This window comes from Rhinopithecus roxellana, chromosome 15, assembly GCF_007565055.1.
Source record: "Rhinopithecus roxellana isolate Shanxi Qingling chromosome 15, ASM756505v1, whole genome shotgun sequence".
In the NCBI taxonomy this organism is placed as follows: Eukaryota; Metazoa; Chordata; class Mammalia; order Primates; family Cercopithecidae; genus Rhinopithecus; species Rhinopithecus roxellana.
In genome coordinates, this window is record NC_044563.1 from 20,306,732 (window position 1) to 20,331,169 (window position 24,438).

Here is a 24,438-nt window from a genome sequence, read left to right on the forward strand (position 1 = left end):
ACATGTATATGTCTTGAGAACTGAAAAAAAGATAAATATGACTGGAGCAGAGAAAACATAACAAAACCCATCATTTATCATGCTGAGGAGGCATGAAAAAGTTTAACAAGGGCCTTCCAGGAATTTGGATCTTATCCTAATAGCCACAGACAGTTTAAACAGAAAGGTGACATGATCAGATTTTCATTTTTAATGTTCATGTTGGTTGCAGATTAGACAATGAGCTAGGTAGGGGCAAGAGTAGATGCTAGGTGACCAGCTAAAAACCTACTGCAATAGGCCAGGCAACAGATAATTATGGCTTTAAAGAGGGTAATACCATTGAATATGGAAAGAATTAGAGATATAAGAAATACTTAGGAAACAGACGAGATAGGACTAGAGAATGACTTAACAGGGATAGAGGGAGATGCCAAGGATTTGGGATTCTAGATTTCTGACTTGAACAACTGGACTGACGATGAAAACAAAGAAAACAATCAGGGTTTTTTGTTTCTTGAAGAGACACTAGAGAGAATATATGTTCTGCTTTGACCAAGTCTAAGATTATTGCTGAGTAAAACATCAACAGGCCTTAAGTTCAAAGGACAGAGTGGGCTACAAACATAAAATTGGGAATTGTCGCCGGGCGCGGTGGCTCAAGCCTGTAATCCCAGCACTTTGGGAGGCCGAGACAGGCGGATCACGAGGTCAGGAGATCGAGACCATCCTGGCTAACACGGTGAAACCCCGTCTCTACTAAAAAAATACAAAAAACTAGCCGGGCGAGGTGGCGGGCGCCTGTAGTCCCAGCTACTCAAGAGGCTGAGGCAGGAGAATGGCGTGAACCCGGGAGGCGGAGCTTGCAGTGAGCTGAGATCCGGCCACTGCACTCCAGCCTGGGCGACAGAGTGAGACTCCGTCTCAAAAAAAAAAAAAAAAAAAAATTGGGAATTGTCAGCACATAAAAACAAACTATTATCATCTAGATTTAGCTTGGTTCATATAAAATGGATCATTTTCAATATTCATGAAATGTGTTGTTTTTGGCTATCCCCAACATCTGGCTTATTCATTGATTTCTCTCTTCCAACAGCAGTTCTGCATATATTAAAAACAACCACAGTACAACCTTGTTCTGTTCATATTGCTTTTTCTGGGGTATGAAAGACATATACAAATGTAGCACTAAGGTTGAGGACACGTTTAAGAAAAGGAAAGAGCAGAGAAAAATATTTGCGTATAAATTTATTGTAGCCTAAGTATACAGTGTTGATAAAGGGACCCATGCAGTTGCATCGCCTGCTGGTGCTCTGTCTGAGCATCTGGTGGCTGCTGGGGACAGATGGAAAAACTTAATAAGAGTTTCATTCAAAACAACAGAACGTATCAACTTACCAACTTAGCAACTGTGAAATATGTAATATGTTATTAACTGTGGTCATCATGCAGTGTGATACACAGTTTGGATGTTTGTCCTCTCCAAATCTCATGTTGAAATGTGATCCCCAATATTGGATGTGGGAGGTGTTTGTGTAAGGGGGGTGGATCCCTCATGAATGGCTTGGTGCCATCCCTGCGGTAATAGTTGAGTTCTCTATGGCTTCATGTGAGACCTGGTTGTTTAAAAGAGCCTAGCCCCTCCTCCCCTCTCTCTCACTCTGGCTCTGTGACACACCTGCCCCACCTCCACGTCCACCATGAACGAAAGCTTCCAGAGGCCTCACCAGAAGTCTAGCTGATGCTGGAACAATGCCTGGACAGCCTGCAGAACCATGAGTCAGATAAAACTCTTTTCTTTACAAATCATTCAGTCTCACATACTCCTTTCTAGCAACTCAAAAGGGACTAATACACAATGCAAACAGATCATTAAAACCTACTCTCCCAATTTAACTAATGTCTGTATGTACCTTTTCATCTCCATCTCCCCTTTTCTCATTCCACCTCCTAACCCCCTAGCCTCCAGTAACTACGTTTCTATGATATACTTATTTAGATGACACATGTAAGCGAGATCATACAGTGTTACCTTTCTGTGCTTGGCTCATTTTACTTAGCATAATGTCCTCTGGTTTTACTTAGCATAATGTCCATGTTGTCACGAATGACAGAAGTTCCTTCTTTTTAAAGATCATGTGTTTGATACCTTAGAACATTCTGGTCAAAGTAATGATATAATGAAATTAGCTGGCTGCTCCTAATTAGAAAACACAAAGTGGATAAAGAAAAGAATGTGCAGACTGGACACAACATGGCGAAACTCCGTCTCTACTTAAAAAAATACAAAAAATTAGGCAGGTGTGGTGGTGGCACGCACCTGTAATCCCAGCTAATCAGGAGGCTGAGGCAGGAGAATCACTTGAACTCAGGAGGTGGAGGCTGCAGTGAGCTGAGATCACATCACTGCACTCCAGCCTGGGCAAGAGTGAAATTCCGTCTCAAAAAAAAAAAAAAAAAGAAAAGCTGTGCTCAGGGGTTCAAATTCCCAGCTGAAGCACCACAAAAATGACCTCTCTGTGTCTTTCCTGAAAACAATACTTACCTACTACAGCTGCAAAACTGAGATTGCTGAAAACCAAACCCAGAGTGAGTTGTACCAAGGCTGACCTGACTATAGCCACTGCTAATTGCCCAATATACCAGCAGCGGAGACCAATACCGAGTCCCTGATATGGGATCAATGGGGTGATCAGCCAGCTCACCTGGTGCAAGGTTCGCTACACTGGACCACTTCCATCATGGAAGTGGCAGCACTTTGTTCTTACTGGAATAGACTCTAGATACAAATTTGTCTTGCCTGCATGCAATGCTTCCTATATACAAACACAAATTGTATGTCTGAGTCCATTTACACAAAATGTCCAAAAAAAAAAAAAAAAAAAACAAATCCATACAGACAGAAAGTAGATTAATGGTTGCCTAGGGTTGGGGGTGAGAAAATGGATTAACTATAAACAGGCATGAAGGATATTATTAGGGTGAAGAAAAAGTTCTAAAACTGTATTGTGATGATAGGTGTGCAATTCACAAAATGTACCAAGATCCCTAAATTGTACATTTGAAATGGGTGAATTTTATGATATGTAAATCATAATCCCAATAACACTGTATTTCAAAAATACACATCATAGTACTAGTCATAAAAACTAGAAAACTGCCCAAACATCCATCAACAGTAAAAGAGTTAAACTGTGGTTATATTCCCACAATGGGACACTACACAGCAACTAAAATAAACCATCTATGACAAACACAGCACTTGTCACAAATGAAGAGCAAAATAGGTCAGATACAAATACAGTGCCTACTGTATTATTCCACTTATGTAAAATTCAAAAATTGGCAAAACCAATTTCTGCTATTTAAAGTCAAAATGGTAGTTACACTTGGGGACGGTTGACTTGAAGGAGCATAAAGGAGTTTCCAAAACACCGATTATGTTTTATTCAGTTGTGTGATGGTTACATGATTGGGCTCACCCTGGGAATATTCAAAAGTCTGCCCATTTATAAAATAATATAATATAAAATGAAGAAGGGGGAGGAGAAACAAGAGTACATGTATATGTCTTAAAATATGTGCATTTCTATATACGTATGGTACATTTTAATAGAATTTCTCTAAAAATCACCTGTAATCTCAGGAAAAAAAAAACTCAGAAATATCAAATGCCCTTCAGTTAGGTAATGGTTAAATAATAGAATATAAATGTATAGCAGCCATGGCTGGATATCCACAAACCATCTAGGCACCTCTTCTTTCTTAAAGACTCAATCCCACTCTTAAAACACAGTGGGAATCCCGATTAAGCTAACAGCATAAAAAAATGTGAAATACTGGGGGATAAATGGGATAAAAAATGTGAAAGACCTATACACTGAAAAGCGCAAAACATTGCTGAGTGAAATTAAAGACCTAAGTAAATGGAGCAGTATATCTTGTTTACAGAGTTGTAAATACTAATATAAATTTTATTTTTTGATTTTATGACTTCAATTTTCTATTTTTTGTTGCCAATATACAGAAATACAATTGATTGATTATACTGTGGGAGTGGTTTCAAGACACCTTGCAGTTACTGTCTTCAGGATTTTGGAACACTGCACAGCAACCACCATAATATAAAACAAGTCTGAACTGAATGACCAATGACGGGGGGGAATGGTCCAACCAGTAAGTAATAAATTGCTGTGTTTTAAGCCACTAAATTTTTAGATGGTTTTGTTATGAAGCTAAAGAAGTCTTTGCTCAGATAGCATTAGATTATTCTGGCTGGTTTTAATTCAGAGGAGCTTCTTCCTTCCTGAACTTAAGAGTCAGGGGGCAATTCCTTTTTGTCAGAGATTATTATCCACTAAGGCTCAACTCAAAATGAGGATAAGTTATGCCCTCATGTACAGACAAGTCTCTCTTAAAGGTTTTGGATTTGTACAGGCTGAATATGGGTTTCCCCACTAAGGATTTTAAGTTTCCTCTGCTTCAATTTTCTTCTATCAGGGCATTCTGCTTTAACTCTCAAGCGGTCTTGGCAGGAAAAGGGATCTCAATGTAAAATAATATATATAACAGAATAAACTTATAACTGCATCGAAGATGGCAATAAATTGAACTGTAATAGGCAAATTATTATAAAGTTAAGACTCATTTACCTGATAGGTAATCCTGTAACTGAAATAAGCTGATGATCAAGGCTTTTTCAGCCTACATCACAATTCACATATATGGTAAGTGACATATATCTTTATTTGTAGGAAATTAATAATAAGAAAAGAAGAACCAAAGGAGGTCTGGATGTCTGAACTGGAAATACGGATTACAGGATCTGGGCCATACCCAACATGGAACAAGATGTCTGAGTAAATTATTCTCATACTAAGAAAAATAATACAGTTACTGCTACCTTAAGATAAAAGATTAGGAAGGAAGGACAAACAAAAATGCCTATCTAATGTATTTAGCCTTTGAGGCTTCAACATTATAATATTGTCAGAAACTTGAGTTTCTGAAACCTAACTGAAATACTCTGTGTATTTTTATCATTAGGTGCACTTTGTTTTCCACAAATAATTAAAGTTTGCTTTGAAATATTAGCCAATCTCAGTAGTATTAAGAGAAGCCAGGGAAAGAGGCTTTTGTTGTTATTGTTGCTGTTTTTAACTTACATTTAACTTTAGAACAGTATCATTTAATTAGTAAAGGAGAATATTTCAGTTAAAACTAACAGGCTGGGTGTGGTGGCTCATGCCTATAAATTCCAGCACTTTATAGGCCAAGGCAAGAGGACTGCTTGAGCCCAGGAGTTCCAGACCAGCCTAGGCAACACAGTGAGACCCTGTCTCTACAAAAAAATCAACAGCAATTAGCTGGAAATGGCAGCACACTTCTGTGGTCCCAGCTACTTGGGAGGCTGAAGCAGGAGGATGGCTTGAGCCCAGGAGATTAACACTGCAGTGAACCATGATCACACCATTGCACTCCAGCCTGGGCAATAAAGTGAGACCCTGTCTCAAAAACAAACAAAAAAACCCTTAAAAGCCTATCTGACTGTTAAGACTGGGCTTATATATGCCCTTTCTCACCTACAGATTTTCCTTTCAGAACTCTTTTCTATTCAAAACCTACAAGATTTTATTTTGACTAGGAAAACTAGGTCATTAGCAAGGAGATTAAAAATCTTTCAAGAAAGAATTGTGAAAACGATGTTCTCAGTATCTTCTCGATTCTTCCTTTTGTATACAAACTCAAATGGTAAGAATTACAAAAGTTAGATTTTCTCACTGGAATGGGAAAAAAAGCATGAAAATGTGTCTTCTGCATTTTTAGAAATAATAAAAATATTCTTTAAATATACTAGAAAGGAAGAAAAACCAACAAAAAAGTATACTATAAAAGAGATGCATCTGTAAAGGAAGTAGAAACAGTCAATGTTACGTTGAGGTTGCAAGTTGACAAGAGGCCAAGATGAATGGGATACAAGAGACTGATTTGAGAGGATAAGATAATCAATGATATTTCAATACAGGAAAAATAAAACTCTGTTGAAATCTATGAAAACTGTTAATAACAAATTAATTCTAATTTAACAAAATGCAGCTATAAATTAGACTGTATCAACATAAGAAAAAAGCTGAGGATGTCATCCAGACAGGAGAAAAATAATGAAAATAAACTAATACTTTAGTAATAATTACAGATAGTATGCTGATTATGATAAACTAGATAATGTAAATACTTAACAGTGAAGCTCCAAATAATCTAAGTAAATGCTGACATCTGTTATGAATTTGATGACTGATTTTTTTTCCTGACTACACAAGTCAGAGACACAGTAACCACTGTCAAACATCACTATTTCATAACAGCACTGAAGAGAGTAAAATGCTTTTGAATAAAAGGTTGAGATTCAGAGTTTTACATAATCAAATTTTCAAGCATGCAGTATTTTCAAGTACGTTTTCTGTAAACTCCAGTTTTACAAAATGTTGTTTAAAAAGGGGGTCTTATAAGTCAAATAGGTTAGGTAATCGCTGCAAAATTTTGGCATTTACAGTGCACATTACTAAAAAATCAAAGTTTCTGAAAAGTGCTGCAATAAATAACCTATCATTAATAACTCAAGCACTGCCCACATCTACTTGATTCTACAGTATTTATTATCACTCCATTAAACCCTTAAAACATACTTTAATAAACATTAAGGTATTCCAGTCTTCATTTTTATATTTTATCTTGATAGGTGGTTTTAACTATTATTTATCACTAAGGACCTAACAGATGGGAGAAAAACAATTAGCCTTCATAACATATCTAGTCAGAGGTTAGAAAGTGAAATAAATTAAAATGCACACCGGGATAACTAAAAATTACATGTAGGTAGACCATTCTTTTACTTTATAATCATAACTACAACACTGGTTCAAAACAGAGAAACAATGAAAACATAAAGCCAAGTTAAAAAGGAACTAGGTCTCCATCCCTTAAGATTTCTAACACTTTTGGAAACTCCACAATGATGAAGATAATCCTCTGCCAGCGGTAAACTAAGCTTTCAAGTTTGAAGCATTTTATCCTTTTTAACTTCTGTGTGGAATGTTCCTTGTCCAAATTAACTACCTGCATAAATTCAGATGTAATCTCAAATGTCCCCTCCACCAAAAGGTCTTTCCTTATCATTTCATCTAAACTCAGCTTTCCCAACTCCAACTTCATCAAACACTATTACACTGTTTTGACTTCTTGATTTATTTGATTACCAATACAATCCAGTGCCTAGAATAGTGTCAGACACATAGTGGATGCTCAACAATTACTTGTTGAATGAACTAACACTATTTTAGCATAGTAGCTTTCCATTTGTTTTATATACCAATCACAGTTACAAAAGGGTAGCAAAAACTTTATTATTTCAGTTTGAAAAAAATGAAAGTAACACTTTGCAACTTAATTTTAAAAACATGGAAAGTTGCCTGCTCTGTGTGTGCAATATTGTTTATGTGTATGTCAAAGGTTCTTGTCTTCAACTCAAGGAAGGCATACAGTTTCTAGATGGTTTGAGTAAACAAGAGTAAAAACAATCTTGAAGACATCTTTTCAGCATTAATACAACAGAGGACCAGTCTTACCTCTAAAAAGTAAAATCTGTTTAAAGTTTTGAAAAACCTTTAACTTCTGAAATCAACAGGAGTTATTTCAGTTAAAATTTAGCAGACTGAACATGAGGACTACTCCAGAGTAACAGAATAACTGAGAAGTTAAATGACCAGAAAAGTAATTAAGGTGAATTCTAAACATGAAACACAACAGGAAAAAGTGACTACCCAAGCCTCCATTTCTTTATTCATTCATCTTATATGAATGTTATAGCTCTTATATACCTATCTACTGTTCATACAGTTGAACAGCTACCTTAATAGGTAACCTAATAGACATGAAGATTGACATTTGAGAATATCTAGATGCAGGGACTTTAAACAGTAGATTAAAGTGGGATTGATCTTTGGATTAAATTATCCAGAATGTAGTTTTAATCTCTACACAGCTGCACAACCACAAAACATGCCAATACGTCAACTTCTAGTTTAAGACATCTACACACCAGGCAGGTGGATCACTTGAGGCCAGGAGTTCGAAACCGGCCTGGCTAAACCCTGTCGCTACTTAACAAACAAACAAAAAAAACATCTACCCAAAGGTCATCTACTTCTCTCTCCAAAAGGGGCTCCAAATTTCCACCTTTCTTCAAGTTCGCCTCAAGGCAACCCATAGTGATTTCTTTGGACATGTAAGGTAATTTCAGCTCTGACAAAGGCAGGTTGCTTTTTGTTTTAATCAGAATGCTCTAGACTTGTTACCTGTCTACATTTTCTCCACATCATAAAATCTCCAAATTGATGTCTGAATAAGAAATGTGAGACCTTCCATTTTTGGCAGATATAACTTATTTTCTAAGTAACAACAACAGGAACAAAAAACTTGTTAGACAAAATAATCATGCAAAGGTTTCCACATTTAAAAAAAAAAATGCCAGCTATGAAAAACTTCTGCCTGGTATACTATGAAATATTAGCCTCAGATTCCAAAATTCAGAGAAACAAGAAACCTCAGCATTGAAACCTAATTGTTTACAAAGCAGCCATCACCAACTCAAGTTATTGGTTCTTAATTACAATGTCATTCTTCCATATGGCACAAAATCCAGGCTTTAAACTTGCTTTGTATGTTCTCGAAGAATTCTTTATCAAGAACAGAAAAACCTTAAGATTCTCATGTACATGTAATACATACACTGATATATAAAATGCATATATTCTTTTATAGAAATAGAAGCAGGCTATAAGTAGACCTTAAAAACTAATCGACTCTCACATACTAGGTGGATTCCAGGAGTTTGGAAAATGGCTGTGTCAAGACTGGGTCAAGGTCAAACACAATAAATTAAATGTGCCTAAAAGTATATTTGTTCCAGTTTTAAGGAGGATGCTGTGTGTTTGAATTTAACATCAAGGAACACAGCCAAAAACTAGAAAAAAAAAAGAAACGAATAAGCAACTGGTCCAACATGTTAGAGCAATTTTAATAACCTAATCTGTAAATCCAGAATAAAGTATTTTAAAAGGTACTGAAAAAGTGAACATTAGCTTCCTGTCATAATCCAGGAAACAGAAAACTATATTTAATACATACAACTGGTGTGCGAACACTCAAATTTAAAGGAAAATGACCTAATATTGACCTAATTTAATTATTCACCAGGCTGAATTCTTGTAACACTCAGCATTCTTCACCCTTTAATTTTAATCTGTATCTCCACTAGCATAAAGATTTTTGCCTTCACTTCATTCTGTATACTGTGTATCATTCCAGTCTGTTACTTCATTTAAAAATAAAAGGCTTTAAAAAATTACTATAAATTACCATCAAACAATTTGATTTGCCATTATTAGGTTTCTAAATAATGCTGATATACTCTATTATCCAAACCTGCTGTCATCTAAATAGATTCTATTCTAACAACTCCAGTAATTTTTTACCAAATAAAAATTACTTTTAAATGGGAACCAATTTGAATGATGAGGCTTTCTAACAGATTATAAGATAATCAATGTAATGTACACTAGAGGTAAGGATGACCAAGTCTTACCTTTATCAGTTGTTACTTTTTCTACGCATCTGAAAGAAATAAGAATCAAACATTAATGAACAATCTAGCGCATTTTCTGAAAATATAAATATTTATCTCTTTCAGGTTCATCTGCAGAGCGATAAAGAAAGCATCTAGACGAGTGTTGCCCAACAGAATTTTCAGCAGTGATGGAAACGTATATGCACTGTCCAATATGGCAGTCGCATGTGGCTACTGAGCACTTGAAACATTCAGTAATTGTGAAACTGAATTTTTAATTTTGATTAATGTAAATTTAAATAGCCACATGTGGCTACCATAACTGACAGCACAGAGCTAGAATATCATTCAAAACAGCTATTTTTAACTAAGATATTGATACAAAGAAAAATTATTACTAATTTTGTTATATTGCGATTATATAAAAAAAGTTCTCATTTTATATAAATGTACTAACTAGAGATGAAATGACAATGTTTTGGATGTGTTCTAAAGTACTTCTGCCAAAACAGGGAGGACAGACATAGCAAGCATAGCAAAATCTCAGCGAGGTGATCAATACTGCGGTTTCATTACACTATTTTCCCTATTTTGTGCATATTTAATAATTTTCATAATAAAAACTTAACTGTTAAAAAGACCCAAAATTGTTTGTTAAAACCAAATCAAAATGTACTTGTAAAAACGCAGTAATAGATGGACCTCACAAGTAAATGTAACTTGCTCTTTACAAATTAAAAAGCAACAGTAAAGAACTTAAAAATTGTTATAGCCTGAAGACTTTTTAAAAACCCCAAAAAACAACAAAAATCAGATATATCCCCAGGTTTTTAATTCAGAAAAATTTCTCTCATACATAACTGGTGAGGACAGTATAATGAACTTCCTATAGTTACTACTAAAATTCAAAAGTCAACAGGCCCTGAACGTTTATCATATAGATACCACAGAGTATCTCTGAAGAGTACAAAGTTTTTTTGTTGTTGCTCCTCCCAAAATACAGTGAAGACTCCCTATATATATATAGTAAAAACTCTATTATGTTACTTTATAAATAAATAATAATACAAAAATCTATTCTACTTAGAAATAGTTATCATTGTTTATTCCATACTTTTTTAAAAAGACTGGTACCATAATTTTATTTTAAATCACATTACTAATGTCCCAATTAACATACCATAACTGCTAATCATCCTATCTTTAAATAAAAACTGTAAAAATAATTGCTAAATTTTTGAGAAATTATATAACAAATTTCCCCAAAAACCTTTAAAGTTGGTTCAATGTTTCTATCATCATATTGATTAAGATCCTCATCACTCAGGATTTCAGTCTTGTACAACTGAAGGCTTCTCCAAAGAACTGCAAGTTTTTTCAATTCAGAATATTACCACCTCTTCATCCTCACTATCCATGACCTTTAAAAGGGAAACAGCAAGAGAGGTCACCTAAAGGTTTATTACTATTTTAATTTTACCAAGAAAATACACCAAAAATGGAATTTCATATACCAGAAAATACTTTCCTTAATAGGAATCTGAAGGAAGATATCTAAAAATACTCAGTATTAACTAATATGGTTACTCCACAGTGAAGTTAGAATTTTTAAAAAGTATTTGTCCCTAAAGTTTTGAGTTCTGAAATGTACAGTATAAACAAAGGGCTACTATATGTAAGAATGAAAAGAAGCCTTATACATTTTAACCTAGTCTCAATTTGACAATTTCATTCCCTATTAGCAGAAAGTATGGATGAATCAGAAAAAAATCATAGGCAAAAACTACTATACTAATGCTACTAGATTTCTTGTGTATTTATTTCAAAAATTAAAGAGAGTATACAAACGTGCACTTGAAATAATTGTAATTTACTGGCTAACATACAGCAAATGATCAGTCTTACTCTTAGTATGGACACATAAAGTTTCTTCAAATTTGGTTTATTTTTCCTACTAGCTTTCTATGCTTCAATTTATCATGATTCTAGCATTTAACTCTGTGCCTTTCTCTTGAGCACATACAATGAAAAATTTTTATTTCCCCTTCATCCACAAATATTTCCTCTTCCCAATAACTCGTAAATATTTCATTGTGAAAAGAAGTTGTTAAAAACATCAGATTATAAAAACTGTAAGCTAAATATGGAACTATAAAGCTCATCTCACAAATCTATAAAATATCAATTATAAATGAAGCAGATCTAAAGAGGTTAAGTGACTTGCTCAAGGCCACTTACTGCATAATACAAAGCTGGAACATAAAACTTTCTGACTAAAGTCCAATGCTTTATCCACTCTATTATTTTGTCTTCCGATGGGAACAGAGGTTTCAACTAATCCAAATCTATCTATTTCTTGACCTTTTAAACTATGGTATACTTTAGTATCACTTTAATTAAGAGAATCGAATTAGGTTCAACAGCTGATTACTAAGATTGTATAGAGGGAAATGCTGGGATATGGAAAAAGGACTAGAGCAAACAAGTAATACAGAATAAACCTTTCTTTTTAAAATTGTCAAAACGTCATTTGGAAAATAGAAATGATTCAAAGTCAAAAGATACCAGACCAGAGTTTGAACTCAAAACCTCTTGAAATATCTTAAAGGATTAAATTATGTAGAAAAAACTAAGTCTTAAAATGTATTTTATGACTGAAAAATCTGTATACCATACACACATTTGACATATCTCCACTAACCAATGCATCTTTCCCTTACACCCCAAGGTCCTTGAAGATGAGGGCCATGTCTCATTTTTCTTTCTACCACCTAGTTCAGCATAGTACCAGGCCCAGTTACTGATCAAACAAGTTTGCCAAGCTAAAATGCTTTAGCATTCCTTTGATTTCCAGATTATGGAATAAGGTAAAAATGTGTAACAAAAACTCTATTGTGATGAAAATTTGTTTAACCTGATCAAAAACACAGTCTGAAAGAAGAATACCATTGTCACCACTATCTTTTATGATATTGGATGGCCGGGGGTGGGAGGGTGGCGCTAAGAATTCACTTATTTCTTCCTCCCCACAAGGAACACTGTGCAGAAAAAAGGAAGGAATTTAATTAAGTCATCTTCATCCATATACAACAGTTACATTTATATGGAATTAAAGCACCACTAGTACTTTGTTGCCAAGAGTTAGGGCAAAAATAAATCATAACAGCAGGTAAAATTACTATTTTAGATAAAAATTATTTATTTTCCTTCAAAAATTAAACAGCAGGCCGGGCGCAGTGGCTCATGCCTATAATCCTAGCACTTTGGGAGGCTGAGGCGGGTGGATCACCTGAGGTCAAGAGTTGGAGACCAACCTGGCCAACATGGTGAAACCTTGTCTCTACTAAAATTACAAAAATTAGCCGGGATTGGTGGCAGGAGCCTATAATGCCAGCTACTCGGGATGCTGAGGCAGAAGAATCGCTTGAAGCCAGGAGGCGGAGGTTGCAGTGAGCAGAGATCATCGTGCCACCGCTCTACCCTGGACAACAGAGCAAAAACTCCGTCTCAAAAAAAAAAAAAAAAAAAAAATCAAACAGCAGGTACCATTTTAGACATAGTTATCTCAAGAGATAGAGGTATATTTAACTTTAACTTTCAAGTGGTAGGTGAGAATAAAAGGGAATTTTAAAAATATTTTAAGTATTACCTTCCCTACGTATTAAAAAGTGAAAAAATCATATTTTGCATAATTTACATGAAAAACATCACTACAGACCACTAATGGCTCTACCATCCCACCATTACTGAAAACAGCAACTTGCGCTTAGTATTTATTATATAACAGGCATTCTGTCTAGCGCTTCACATGCTGTATTTAATTCTCACAAACTCAGGTGGTAGAGATTACCGTCTACAGGTAAGGAAACGAACGCATGGGTAGGTTAAGGAATTTGCTCAAGGAATTCAGATCCAAATGAGGTCAATGATATACATGTATCTTTTCAAATGTATGAGATTAAACAATATAGAACTATAAAATTTTTATATGAAATGCATCTACAGCAATTAGAATTCTAATTGCAGCTGAATCTGTAAGTACAGATTTTTGCTGTCGACAGAACTGCAGTTCTTACAATAAATTCTCTAAATTATGTTAACTTAGCTGACATTCAAAAATTTGAAAGCATATCTACTACCACAATATGATTATCTCTGAATTTTATACCTCTGAAAGGCTTCTAAGGCAAGCATGCCAAGACACAGGCTAAACTTAATTTTGGACAAAGTCTGTTTCAAGTTTTAAATCTATCAGGTCTGCTGTAAGTCAAACCTTGCCACTATCTCTACTGGAGGAAACGAAACACTTAAAACTGACTCCCCCTCACTTCAATTTTCTCTGTTTTTACTAATTTTTTTTCATTCAAAAGTCAAAGGTCACTAACGATGTTTTCAGTCATGAATTGACCAATGTGATTAATTTCTAGAATTTACAAACTTGTGGGCTTCAGTGTTCTTAACACATGAGTATTTTGACGAACAATTTAAAACAATGCTCCTGACCACCTGTTCATGTTTCCTCTACTACTTCTAGGTAATAAAGGAATTCCTCTCAGATGATTCTAATTTTAAGGATGAAGTTCCTACATTTAAAAATATAAAACACAAAGATAAAACATATGCTACTTGGTAAAAACAAACATTAAAGAATGTTCATATAATTTTATATGAAAGACTCCATATTAAAAATCGTAGCAGTGGGTTTTTACCCTGACTACAGTAACTGGCAGATTTCTCAAAAGAATGAGAAGTGGTGTGAAAATTTAGAAAAGTGGAAGGAAAAAAAAAGCTACATAAACATACTAGCACAGCTGGCTCTTGAGCTAACGCGAAGAGGGCGGCGAACACATTTTTGAAGGCTATAATCGGGCTGTGGATTCCCTAAAGGGCATGTGATGTAATACTGGAGAGTCGCCTAAAGGAAAGGGATAGGTTGACAAAGGGGGTGCGGATGCCAGAGAGAGGGATGAGCCTGCGGGTGGCAGGGAGGAGGTGGATCACTAGCTAGTGCAGGGGTGTGTCAAAAGAGGATTTCGGGGAGAGGGAAAGCGGCCCGACAGGCGAGGGTACGAGAGAGAAGGGAGGGTGGCGCAGAGACGAGGCATGGAAGCTCCCGGGGAAACGGTGTGACATCTGGCGTGCGGAGCCGGCAGGGGGCAGAGCAAGCAGGATGTCACGTGGAGCAGGCGCTACGGGAGCCGAAAGGGTTGCGTACGGACAGAGGGGGGTCTTTCCCACCGCCTGAAAGACTGTTACTCACAGGAGTCGCGGACTCTTCTTGCCCTGTACTGGAGACGGGGACTTCGCGGCCTGGGACTGCTGCCCGGGGACGTCGGGAGGCCTGGCGCTGGGGCTGCTCCTCCGCCGGCGGGGATACTCGGCCTTCCTCCGGCGGGACACAGCTGCAGCGGCGGCGGCGGCGGCCGCAGCGGCCCGGCCACGATCCCGACCTCCCCTCAGTACGCGGCTGCTAGTGGTCCCTGCAGGCGCCGCCGCGGCCGCCTCAGGGGGCCGTTGTTGGAGCTCCTCCGGAGCCGCCTTGGCCGCCTCTCCCCCTTCCTGGTCCTGCTGCTCCGGGGGTCTCGGCTCTTCCGTCTCCCCCGGCATCGGGGCTTGTCCGTCCCCCACCCCCTAGTCCCAGGCGGCGGAGGCGGAGGCGGCGGCCTCGGCGCTGCTCCCCCCGCCCCCTCGCCTCCAGAAGCCTCCGGCTCACTCTCACCCTGCGCTCCTCTTTCCCCCCTCCCCTCCGCCCGGCTCCGAGGGCGCCCCCCCCCACCCCCTGCCACTCAAGGTTTGCTACCGCTGGCGGCGCGCGCGCGCGCCCGCCACAGACGCTCAGCGGGCCAATCGGAGAGGCGGACAGTCTTCCTCACCCCGCCCCTCGCGGTCTTACACGCAGCGACGTTCCAGGTTCCCTCCCCCACCCCTTCCTTCAGCCAATCAGGAAACGGCTAAAAGGGAGCGCGCGAGGTTTCCTTCCCCGCGCACCCGTTCTCACCGTTAAACGGCTGTCTCGCGACAATCCCAAAGTGACCTTTTCCCCCCCTCCAGAGTTCGATGCGCGCTAGGGGCAGTACGAAGGGGCAGGTCTCGCGAGGGAGGCGGGTGAGAAGAAATCGCACCTCTTTCTCCGCCTCACGCGCACCCTAGACTGGCTGCGCGCGCACCTGCCTCCCTAAGGAGCCACTGATGCCGCAAGGGCTCTTTCTCTTCTTCTTTAGGCCGCAGAGGTAGCCTGGGCGTTCTTCCGCCTCCACCCTACCCCACTTTCCTGTCTTTGGCCTTTCTGTCCCCAGCGCCGCCAGATCTTGCGCGGAGAAGGGGGTAGTATTTTGAGCTGTCGCTTCTCCTTTAAGAAAAAAAGCCCCGTCGGTTGCCGGATGAAAGTCTCTGAAAAAATGGCGGCGGCAAAACGGAGGCGGGGTTGTGGGGGCAACGAGGGCCCGCCTCCTGGCGCATGCGCACCGTTAACTTAACCAAGGGCATTCTGGGAGATGAAGTCTTATTTCGCCTAGGCTTTAGAAAAAAATAGATGGGAAACCAGAGACAGAGAGGATGCTGGGAGGTTCTGACTGATTCACGACGGGAAAGGTAGTTTACTTTCCGCAGCTGAGAGTTTACTGTTTTTTTCGGGAGGCAGTGTTTCCGGGTTAGGTCGGGAAACGCGTGTCGTACATCCGGGCTCAAACGTTTAGCCAATTGCTGGTCTGATGGGAGGGTTTTTCCTATTTTTTCTTACTTTTTATCTGGGCGTTGGCGTACCTTTCTCGGGGTGTCTGCGTTATTGCCCCGACTTACCTTGGTTTGGTCAGATGACACCTCCTCTGGAACTGGCTAGCCAGCGTTCATGTCTACATTATTGATCTCGTCGTCCCCTATGTAAGTCACTCACCTGTGAGCTCCTAGAGGTCAGGGAATGAATGTGGTTCCGTGGAGTCATCTGGCCCTCGGAGCCCTAGTACAAGGCCCACTACTCAGTTGGCTCTTAATAAAATCTGTGAAACGAATTATGAAACGAATTATAAAGTTGCTTTTCTACTAGACCTTGTTGGGACACCAAGAAGCCTTCGTCGGTTGCTTAACTTGGCTGCGGTGCCCGACCTGGAAGAAGGCGAAAGGGTTGTTAGCGTGACCTGACTCTGGTGACCCACACTGAGAAGCTAAAGGGTCTCTTAAGCTCTGCACCGGAAGCCATGTGCTTCTGCGGTTTATACAATAGCAACTTTATCAGAAGTTACTTTTCTGCACACTAGCGTGTGACGTTAATTTGTCTTCCTGATTCATCAAAGGGAGTTTCCGTTGCAGTTGGTGATGCAGTGGGCCTCTCGCATTTCTTTTTTCCTTTCATCCATAACAAGGAACGATTTGCAAGAATACCCTTTACTCCTGGAAAATAAAGCATCCAGGGCTAAAAGCCCCAGAAGAAAGAAGCTGGAAACAAGATCTGGGGATCCAATTTTAAATTTCACATTAATCATTCAGTTAAACTGTAGACAAGTGCTAAAGTACATTTTTCCTTCCAGTACTTTGACTCAGATGCCACTTCATATTAGACAAATGTTTTATGTTCTCTACTGAGTATTTTACATTTTCATAGGGCTAATGTCATTTTCAGTTGTAACAATCGATTGGCATAGTGTCAATGGAAATTTTTTCAGATTGAGTTTGCAGCTAGCAGACTTTTGGAAGGAACAGTGCTGACATCCAATGGATGCTCAAAGTAATACAGAGGAGAAATCTTTCAAAAAAAAATGTACAGACAGTGGAATGAAGAATGAATTGTTCCTTAAAAAAAAAAAAAAAAAAAAAAAAAGCCACTGTGGGCTGGATGTGGTAGTCCACCCCCGGAATCCCAGCGCTTTTGGATGCCAAAGTGGGAGGATCCCTTGAGCCCACAACTTCCAGACCAGCCTAGGTAACATAGGGAGACCACCCTCTACATAAAAAATAAAACACAAAAATAAAGTTTTTAAGCTAACTTAGTGGCGTGATGGCATGCACCTCTGGTCCTAGCTACTCCAGAAAGTGAGAAGGGCAGATCGCCTGAGTCCAGGAGTTCCCGTTGGAGGTTACACTGAGCTATGCTGGTACCATTGCATGCCAGCCTGGGTGACAGAGAGCTTGTCTCTTAAAAAATTAAAAAACTACTGTGTTGTAGAGGAAAGATCGCAGACTTTGAAGTCTTATAGTAAGTAGCAAAGTTACCAATTAATTATAGCAAGTTGCTATTCCATGAACCTATTTCACCATTGGTAAAAAGGGGGGGGGGGGGAATCTACTTCACAGGGCCATAATTATAGTTCCTTACACATTGCCTTTTTATAGTAGGCCTTTTGTAAATGTTTCATTCAAGGTGAATAAATCGCAGTGGTAAAAAAAAGTGAAGAGTTAACCTCAGTGTCACTTTCCAGAGAAATTGCTATAAGGCAGTGTATCTAGACAGGGATTATGCTTAACTGAGATGCACACAGTTTAACATCTGGTGTCAAACCTCGCTTCCTTCTTTGTGACCCCCCTATAGATGTTTGCTTTTTGGACCGCTGAGTAAGCCAGGCCCTGAGAATCCAAGCATGAATCCACTTCTGCCCTACTTTTAAGGATTTATAATCCATGCAGGAAAGCAGATAAGCATCATTTCCGAATAAATAAAGACAACAAAATGAAATGGATGCTGGTCAACTCTGATGGAAATTTTAAGAAGGAAACTATGCCTCTGTGGTTCCCCAGCTTCACAGAAAGAAAAAAAAAAAGAAAGGTAGATGCACAGTTAGAGTGGGGTACCTACACTTGGAAAAAACGCAAGTGTAAGTCTGCCATTCCCATGAATCCAAGATGAATCCTGGCACAGATTCGTCACAGGTCGTCAATTTTTGCAAAATTAATTTTGAATCTTTATCACCCTGGCCAGTGCACTACCATAACTCAAATCTCACTATCTACCTTTCTATGTCAATGCCATTTTTAAAACTGTATAACCTATGAAAAAAAAAAAAAGCTCACCAAATCAAAAGAGAGGAAGTGCTAAGCAAATACAGGAACCAAAAGGGTTATAGAGGCTGCCTTATGCTGTCTCATCCAGTTCCTTTGCAGTCCTCTTCTTCAGCACATGCCAAAGCTCTTCCTCAGGGCCTGTGAGACAAGAGCATCTTGGATGTAGGACAATGGAAGAATTAGGTGAGTGAGGAGCTTCTTGGAGGAGAAACTCTGAGGGAGTGAAGACTTGGCTGCCATCTTCGTGTATGGTGGGGTATACTTCTGTTTAGACTGAGGGTAGTAACGGAAGATTTTATTTTCACTTCTCTCCTGTCCTCAGCCCTGCCAAGAGTGAAGCATGAGGAACTATGATTGTTTTGGGGAACTATGGGCTCACTGTTTGCAGTGGCAAAATAGATGGAGAGTTTGGTGCTAACCGCAGAGTAAACTCTTGGCAAATACTTTTGGACTGGATTGCGATTGAAATTGCTGTTTTATTATGGGCATTTTGCCCTTTGGAGTTCACCGGAGATCATAGGATGGCCACATAGCAAGACAATGCAGAGATGTGATTTGAGGAAGAAAAGAAAGAGCAAAAAAGGAGTTGGGGTGTTATGAGGAAGAAAAAATGGACTAGAAGTATAGGAATGAGGGATCTGTAGAGGTTGGAAAAAGGACAGAGTGGTTTCATTTGTTCCATGTTTTAGTCTTAAATCAAGAAGGCATAGCACTCTAACTCTAGTGATGTTGTTGTTAAGCTTTTTATTCAGAAGAATTCTGAAGGAAGAGATTACTATGGCCTGAAAATATGACACCACCTTCCACTCCAAGGCAATTAAAACCAGCAGTGGAACTATTAGCCTACATTATCCAGAGAGATCCTGGATTTCAAACCTTTGGAGTAATGTAAGATTTGTCATTCTTGGGACTCATTCCATAGCCTTTGCCAACATCTGTTGCCAGCATCTAACTAACATTGAGTCACTCAACTTTACCCAATTTCCAAGCTGTATTAATTCCACAGTGTCCTGGTTTGGGGTGTGATTGGGGATGGGATATGTCAAAAGTGCAAAAAATATCTTGCACATTGTTACATTGTCTTAAAAAAAATGGCATGTGATTTCAAAGCTGGAGAAACAGGAAAAGTAAAGGGCAGATTACCAGGAGGCAAGAGATGTCAATGAAGAGAAAAAGGTAGTGTTTAATAAATAGCAAACTGCTTTGGCGGTAAAGTCTATTTTGATACTGGGCCAGACTCTTTTTTGGACTTGCGGTAGAATCCAAATTCTTATCCTACGTGAGTGCTGGAAGAACGTGAATTTCTGCTTGAGTTCCACTAGGCCTAGGGCGTTTTTTCTTTTTCCTTTTTTTCTTTTCTTTTCTTTTCTTTTTTTTTTTTTGGCGGGGAGGACACCGAATGGCTTTCATGGCAAATAATTCAAAAGGAAACTAATTTAGTGAGTCAAGCAAAAACTGACATTTTTACATATGTTAATGATTTTAGTGTCTGCAGCAACCCTCTGAAATAGGTATTATCCACTTCTTTTTCAGATGAGAAAACTAAGAAAAAGAAAATAACTTTTTCAGTGTCATTGTCGGGAACACCTGACACCAAAACTAAGCAACAAGGTGCTCTCCTATTTTAGAAGTTTGTTGGTTCTGGTGTTCTGGCCAATGAAGTAACCCAGATTTAACAGAAATTTATGTTGTTTTGCATGTCCTGAGCAGGCTAGATGTTAGATAAATCTTGTCCTGAAATACAGAAAGTACGAAGTAGCCTGGAAGCTAGCATTTGTGCAGATTATCCAGTTGGCTACATCTCCACAGGCTGTTGATGGCTACACTTCAACAGTTTCTTCAAATTGTCATCAGCCCAGTAACTACCCGTGAGACTTGGTGTGGATCTTTCTTCCTGCTGGCAGAGAAATTGCATCGAGGACAGGTTGGCTCAAGTGTGCAAATATTTCCTGTCTGCAGTAGTGCCTCGGAGGCTAGCAGCTTGTATCCACCCAAAAGGTTTTACCTAAACCCTCATTACATAGGCATTAGGCATGATAGATAAAGAGGAACCAGGAGCAGATTCTGCCTCCGAATGAAATCCATGCAACCCATAGAGACTCCCAAGAGACCTCACTTTATTCCTTTCATGTTAATATTGATATTATTTCATCTCCACAGTAAAAGACTACAGAGAAGAATTATAGAGTCTTCAGTCTAGTACCCGCTTCCCCCGCCCCCACCCTCCAGGAATCCCATATTTGTCATACTGAAATGAGTCATCTTCAAATTACAAAATCTGGCAAAAGGCATAATAACCTCAGAGTGTTGGTGATATGCAGACTCATGAAACAGGAAGAGAAAAGCCTATAACTCATGACCCAGAAAGAAGAGTTTTGATAACTTTGGTTAGCTGGTGCTTCTGAGGGCAACTTCCTGCTCTTAGTGGTATGTTTTCCTCTCTCTTATACTCTTTATTGTAAATGGCTTTTAATTTTGAGCTCAGGAGGATCTTTAGCTTCTAGTTAGAGCAAAGCTTAGAAAATTGAAAAGAAAGGGGGTCTAGCTTAATTGAAAGATGCAGAATAAAAATTCAAAATTCTCAAATTTGGTGTGGGGTCTGGCTAATAAAAATCTGAGGCAAAAAGTTTTCTTTCTCTTTCTACCTTAGTTATCCTTTCTTCTGTCTCCCTTTTTTTTTGAGACGGAGTTTTGCTCTTGTTGCCCAGGCTGGAGTACAATGGTGCGGTCTCGGCTCACCGCAACCTCCGCTTCCCAGGTTCAAAATATTCGCCTGCCTCAGCCTTCCCGAGTAGCTGGGATTACAGGCATGTGCCACCTTGCCTGGCTAATTTTGTGTTTTTAGTAGAGACCAGGTTTCTCCATGTTGGTCAGGCTGGTCTCGAACTCCTGACCTCAGGCGATCCGCCTGCCTTGGCCTCTCAAAGTGCTGGAATTGCAGGCATGAGCCACTGCGCCCGGCCTATTTGTACTTCTTTTTAAAAACCTTATACTATAAAGAAATTTAAATATGCAAAGGTAGAGAAAATAGTTTAATGAATTCTGATATACCCATCAACCAGTTTAAACAATTTTTCCTCAATCTTATTTCATACATATGCCCACCCATTCCTTTCACCGCTGTTTAATTATGTTAAAACAATTTCAGATGTCATTTTATCTGTAAATATTTTAGCACTAACCTCTAAAATAAATAAATATGTTTATACATATAACTGTAATGCCATTGCCATAACCATAACAGCTTTAATAGTAATTCCTTAATATTGTGAAATAGGCCGGGCGCGGTGGCTCAAGCCTGTAATCCCAGCACTTTGGGAGGCTGAGACGGGCGGATCACGAGGTCAGGAGATCGAGACCATCCTGGCTAACACGGTGAAACCCCGTCTCTACTAAAAAATACAAAAAACTAGCCGGGCGAGGTGGCAGGCGCCTGTAGTCCCAGCTACTCGGGAGGCTGAGGCAGGAGAATGGCATAAACCCGGGAGGCGGAGCTTGCAGTGAGCTGAGATCCGGCCACTGCACTCCAGCCCGGGCGACAGAGCAAGACTCCGTCTCAAAAAAAAAAAAAAAAAAATATATATATATATATATATAGTGAAATACCATTATCACACCTAAAAACTTAACAGAATTACTTAATATTATCACATATAATTATTTCACTTAAAATAAACAGTACTTACTTGATATTGTTTAATATCCAGTCAGTGTGCAATAGTCTTGATTGTTTCATTTTTAAGTAGATTTAACTATCCAAATAAAGTTCATACACTGAAATTAATTGTAAGTCTCTCAACTTTTTAATGCTATAGGTTCCCCCTCATCTCTTTTTTCCCATTACAGTTACTCATTTGCCCTAAAGTTTAGTTCAGTTTGCTTATCTCTAAAATGGTACATAAAAGTCAACATTTTTGAGAAATGAATGATTATGAAAGCTCTGTAGATTTCATGTGTTAAAAAAAAAAGGATTAGATCTCTTCTAGTGCCATTAAGAAATATTCATTCCTCCAAAATCTAAAATAAATGAAAAATCTGGGTTTTTTTTACATGACCTGTGAAGTTTATTTTCCTTATGTGAGAACTTCAGATGTAGACAGGTCCTTAGATATAATATAATTCTGTGTTTAAAGTTCAAAAACTATAACCTGTGGTAAGAAATCCACTAGAGATCCACTAATGGGTATTGAGCCATAATTTGAAAAATACTGTTCTAATCCAATTGCCTTGTTATGTAGATGAGGAAACTGCATCAGAGAAGGACATGACATGCTCAAGATAACCCAGAGAATATGTCTAAGACAGGAGACTGGAACTCCTAACTTTCAGGTAGTGCAGGGGCTAGGGATCAGATAGCCCAGATTCAAGTCCTGGTTCTGCACTCATGAGCTTAAGCAAATTATTTTTGTCTCTTTCTTGTGATCTACCAAATAAGGACAATAATATCATCTGCCTCAAAGTGTTAGGATGATTAAATGAAATGTGTACACTCCTGAGCACAGTGCCTGGCGTGTGTTACTTTTTATTATTATTTATTTCATTATAACAGATAGGTACTAGTAAAATACTTTTCCAAAAAAAAAAAAAAAAACTACAAGAGTAACAAATCCCAACTATTTAAATTGCAACATCTTACTTGATTTTGTAATATCTCAGTTTTCTCCCCATTTTTTCTCTCCACACCCTAAAAGACAGAATACTTATACCTTGCTTTGAGAATTTTATTATGTGCTCAGGATAATTGTTAAGATTTAAGAAAAAATATTAGGATTAAGAATAAGTGTTGGCCAGGCGCGGTGGCTCAAGCCTGTAATCCCAGCACTTTGGGAGGCCGAGACGGGCGGATCACGAGGTCAGGAGTTTGAGACCATCCTGGCTAACACGGTGAAACCCCGTCTCTACTGAAAAATACAAAAAACTAGCCGGGCGAGGTGGCGGGCGCCTGTAGTCCCAGCTACTCGGGAGGCTGAGGCAGGAGAATGGCGTAAACCCGGGAGGCGGAGCTTGCAGTGAGCTGAGATCCGGCCACTGCACTCCAGCCCAGGCGACAGAGCAAGACTCTGTCTCAAAAAAAAAAAAAAAAAAAAAAAAAAGTGTTATTTCCCTCGTATGTTTTGAAAAATGGTGATATAATTGCTTATATTTTTCTGATAGAAAAAAGCATTTATGATTTTTTTTCTTTCTTCTTTTTTTGTCTTTTTTTTTTTCTTCTTCTTCTTTTTTGGAGACACAGTGTATCACTCCTTTGGCCCAGGCTGCTGAAGTGTGGTGGCGTGATCTCGACTCACGGCAGGCTCACCTAGGCTCAGGTGATCCTCCCACCTCAGCCTCCCGAGTAACTGGGACCACAGGTGCACGCCACCATGCTGGGCTGACTTTTTCGTATTTTAATACAGACTGGATTTTGCTATGTTTTGGAACTCCTGGGCTCAAGGGATTCTCCACCTCAGCCTTCCAAAGTGCTGAGATTACGGGCATGAGCCACTATACCCAGCCCAGTTTTATTTTTTCTAAATAATTAGGGATATTTGTGGGCAGTCTACCCTAAATGAATGATGAAAATTAATACGTGTAGTATAAAAAATCAAATTATAGCATGAGACTATGAAATTGAATGCAACCATAGAAAATAAGAAACAAACCACAATTTATGGAGGCATTAAACATTTCTTGATAGAATTCACCACATTCTTGAAGTGAAATAAGGAATAAGGGAAAGTATTTGAAAATAGCCATAACTGAAGAAAAGAAGGAGATGAATGTGGGCACAGTGAAGATACTTAAGGAGAAAATGACTTTAGAGACTTAAATATTCTCTGTCATGACTCTCTTACTTCTTATGG

General features: G+C 38.8%; 2 protein-coding genes across 3 annotated transcripts in view; one reads left to right on the forward strand and one right to left on the reverse strand.

Moving 5' to 3' along the window:
* Positions 1-16,377, reverse strand: part of ZFP91 (ZFP91 zinc finger protein) — a 43,558-nt gene extending 27,181 nt beyond the window's left edge. For both annotated transcript variants that reach the window (XM_010386360.2, XM_010386361.2), the window contains exons 1-2: positions 14,865-16,377; positions 9,623-9,651 (exon numbers count right to left, since the gene is read on the reverse strand). In XM_010386360.2, the coding sequence (XP_010384662.1) occupies positions 9,623-9,651; positions 14,865-15,211 (376 nt within the window). In that variant the 5' untranslated portion in view covers positions 15,212-16,377. The remainder of the gene's footprint in view (positions 1-9,622; positions 9,652-14,864) is intronic.
* Positions 16,378-18,597: 2,220 nt separating this feature from the next.
* The window catches only part of LPXN (leupaxin), a 47,655-nt gene continuing 41,814 nt past the window's right edge, over positions 18,598-24,438 (forward strand). The window contains exon 1 of the mRNA XM_010386359.2: positions 18,598-18,778. Coding sequence (XP_010384661.1) covers positions 18,766-18,778 — 13 coding nt within the window. The 5' untranslated portion in view covers positions 18,598-18,765. The remainder of the gene's footprint in view (positions 18,779-24,438) is intronic.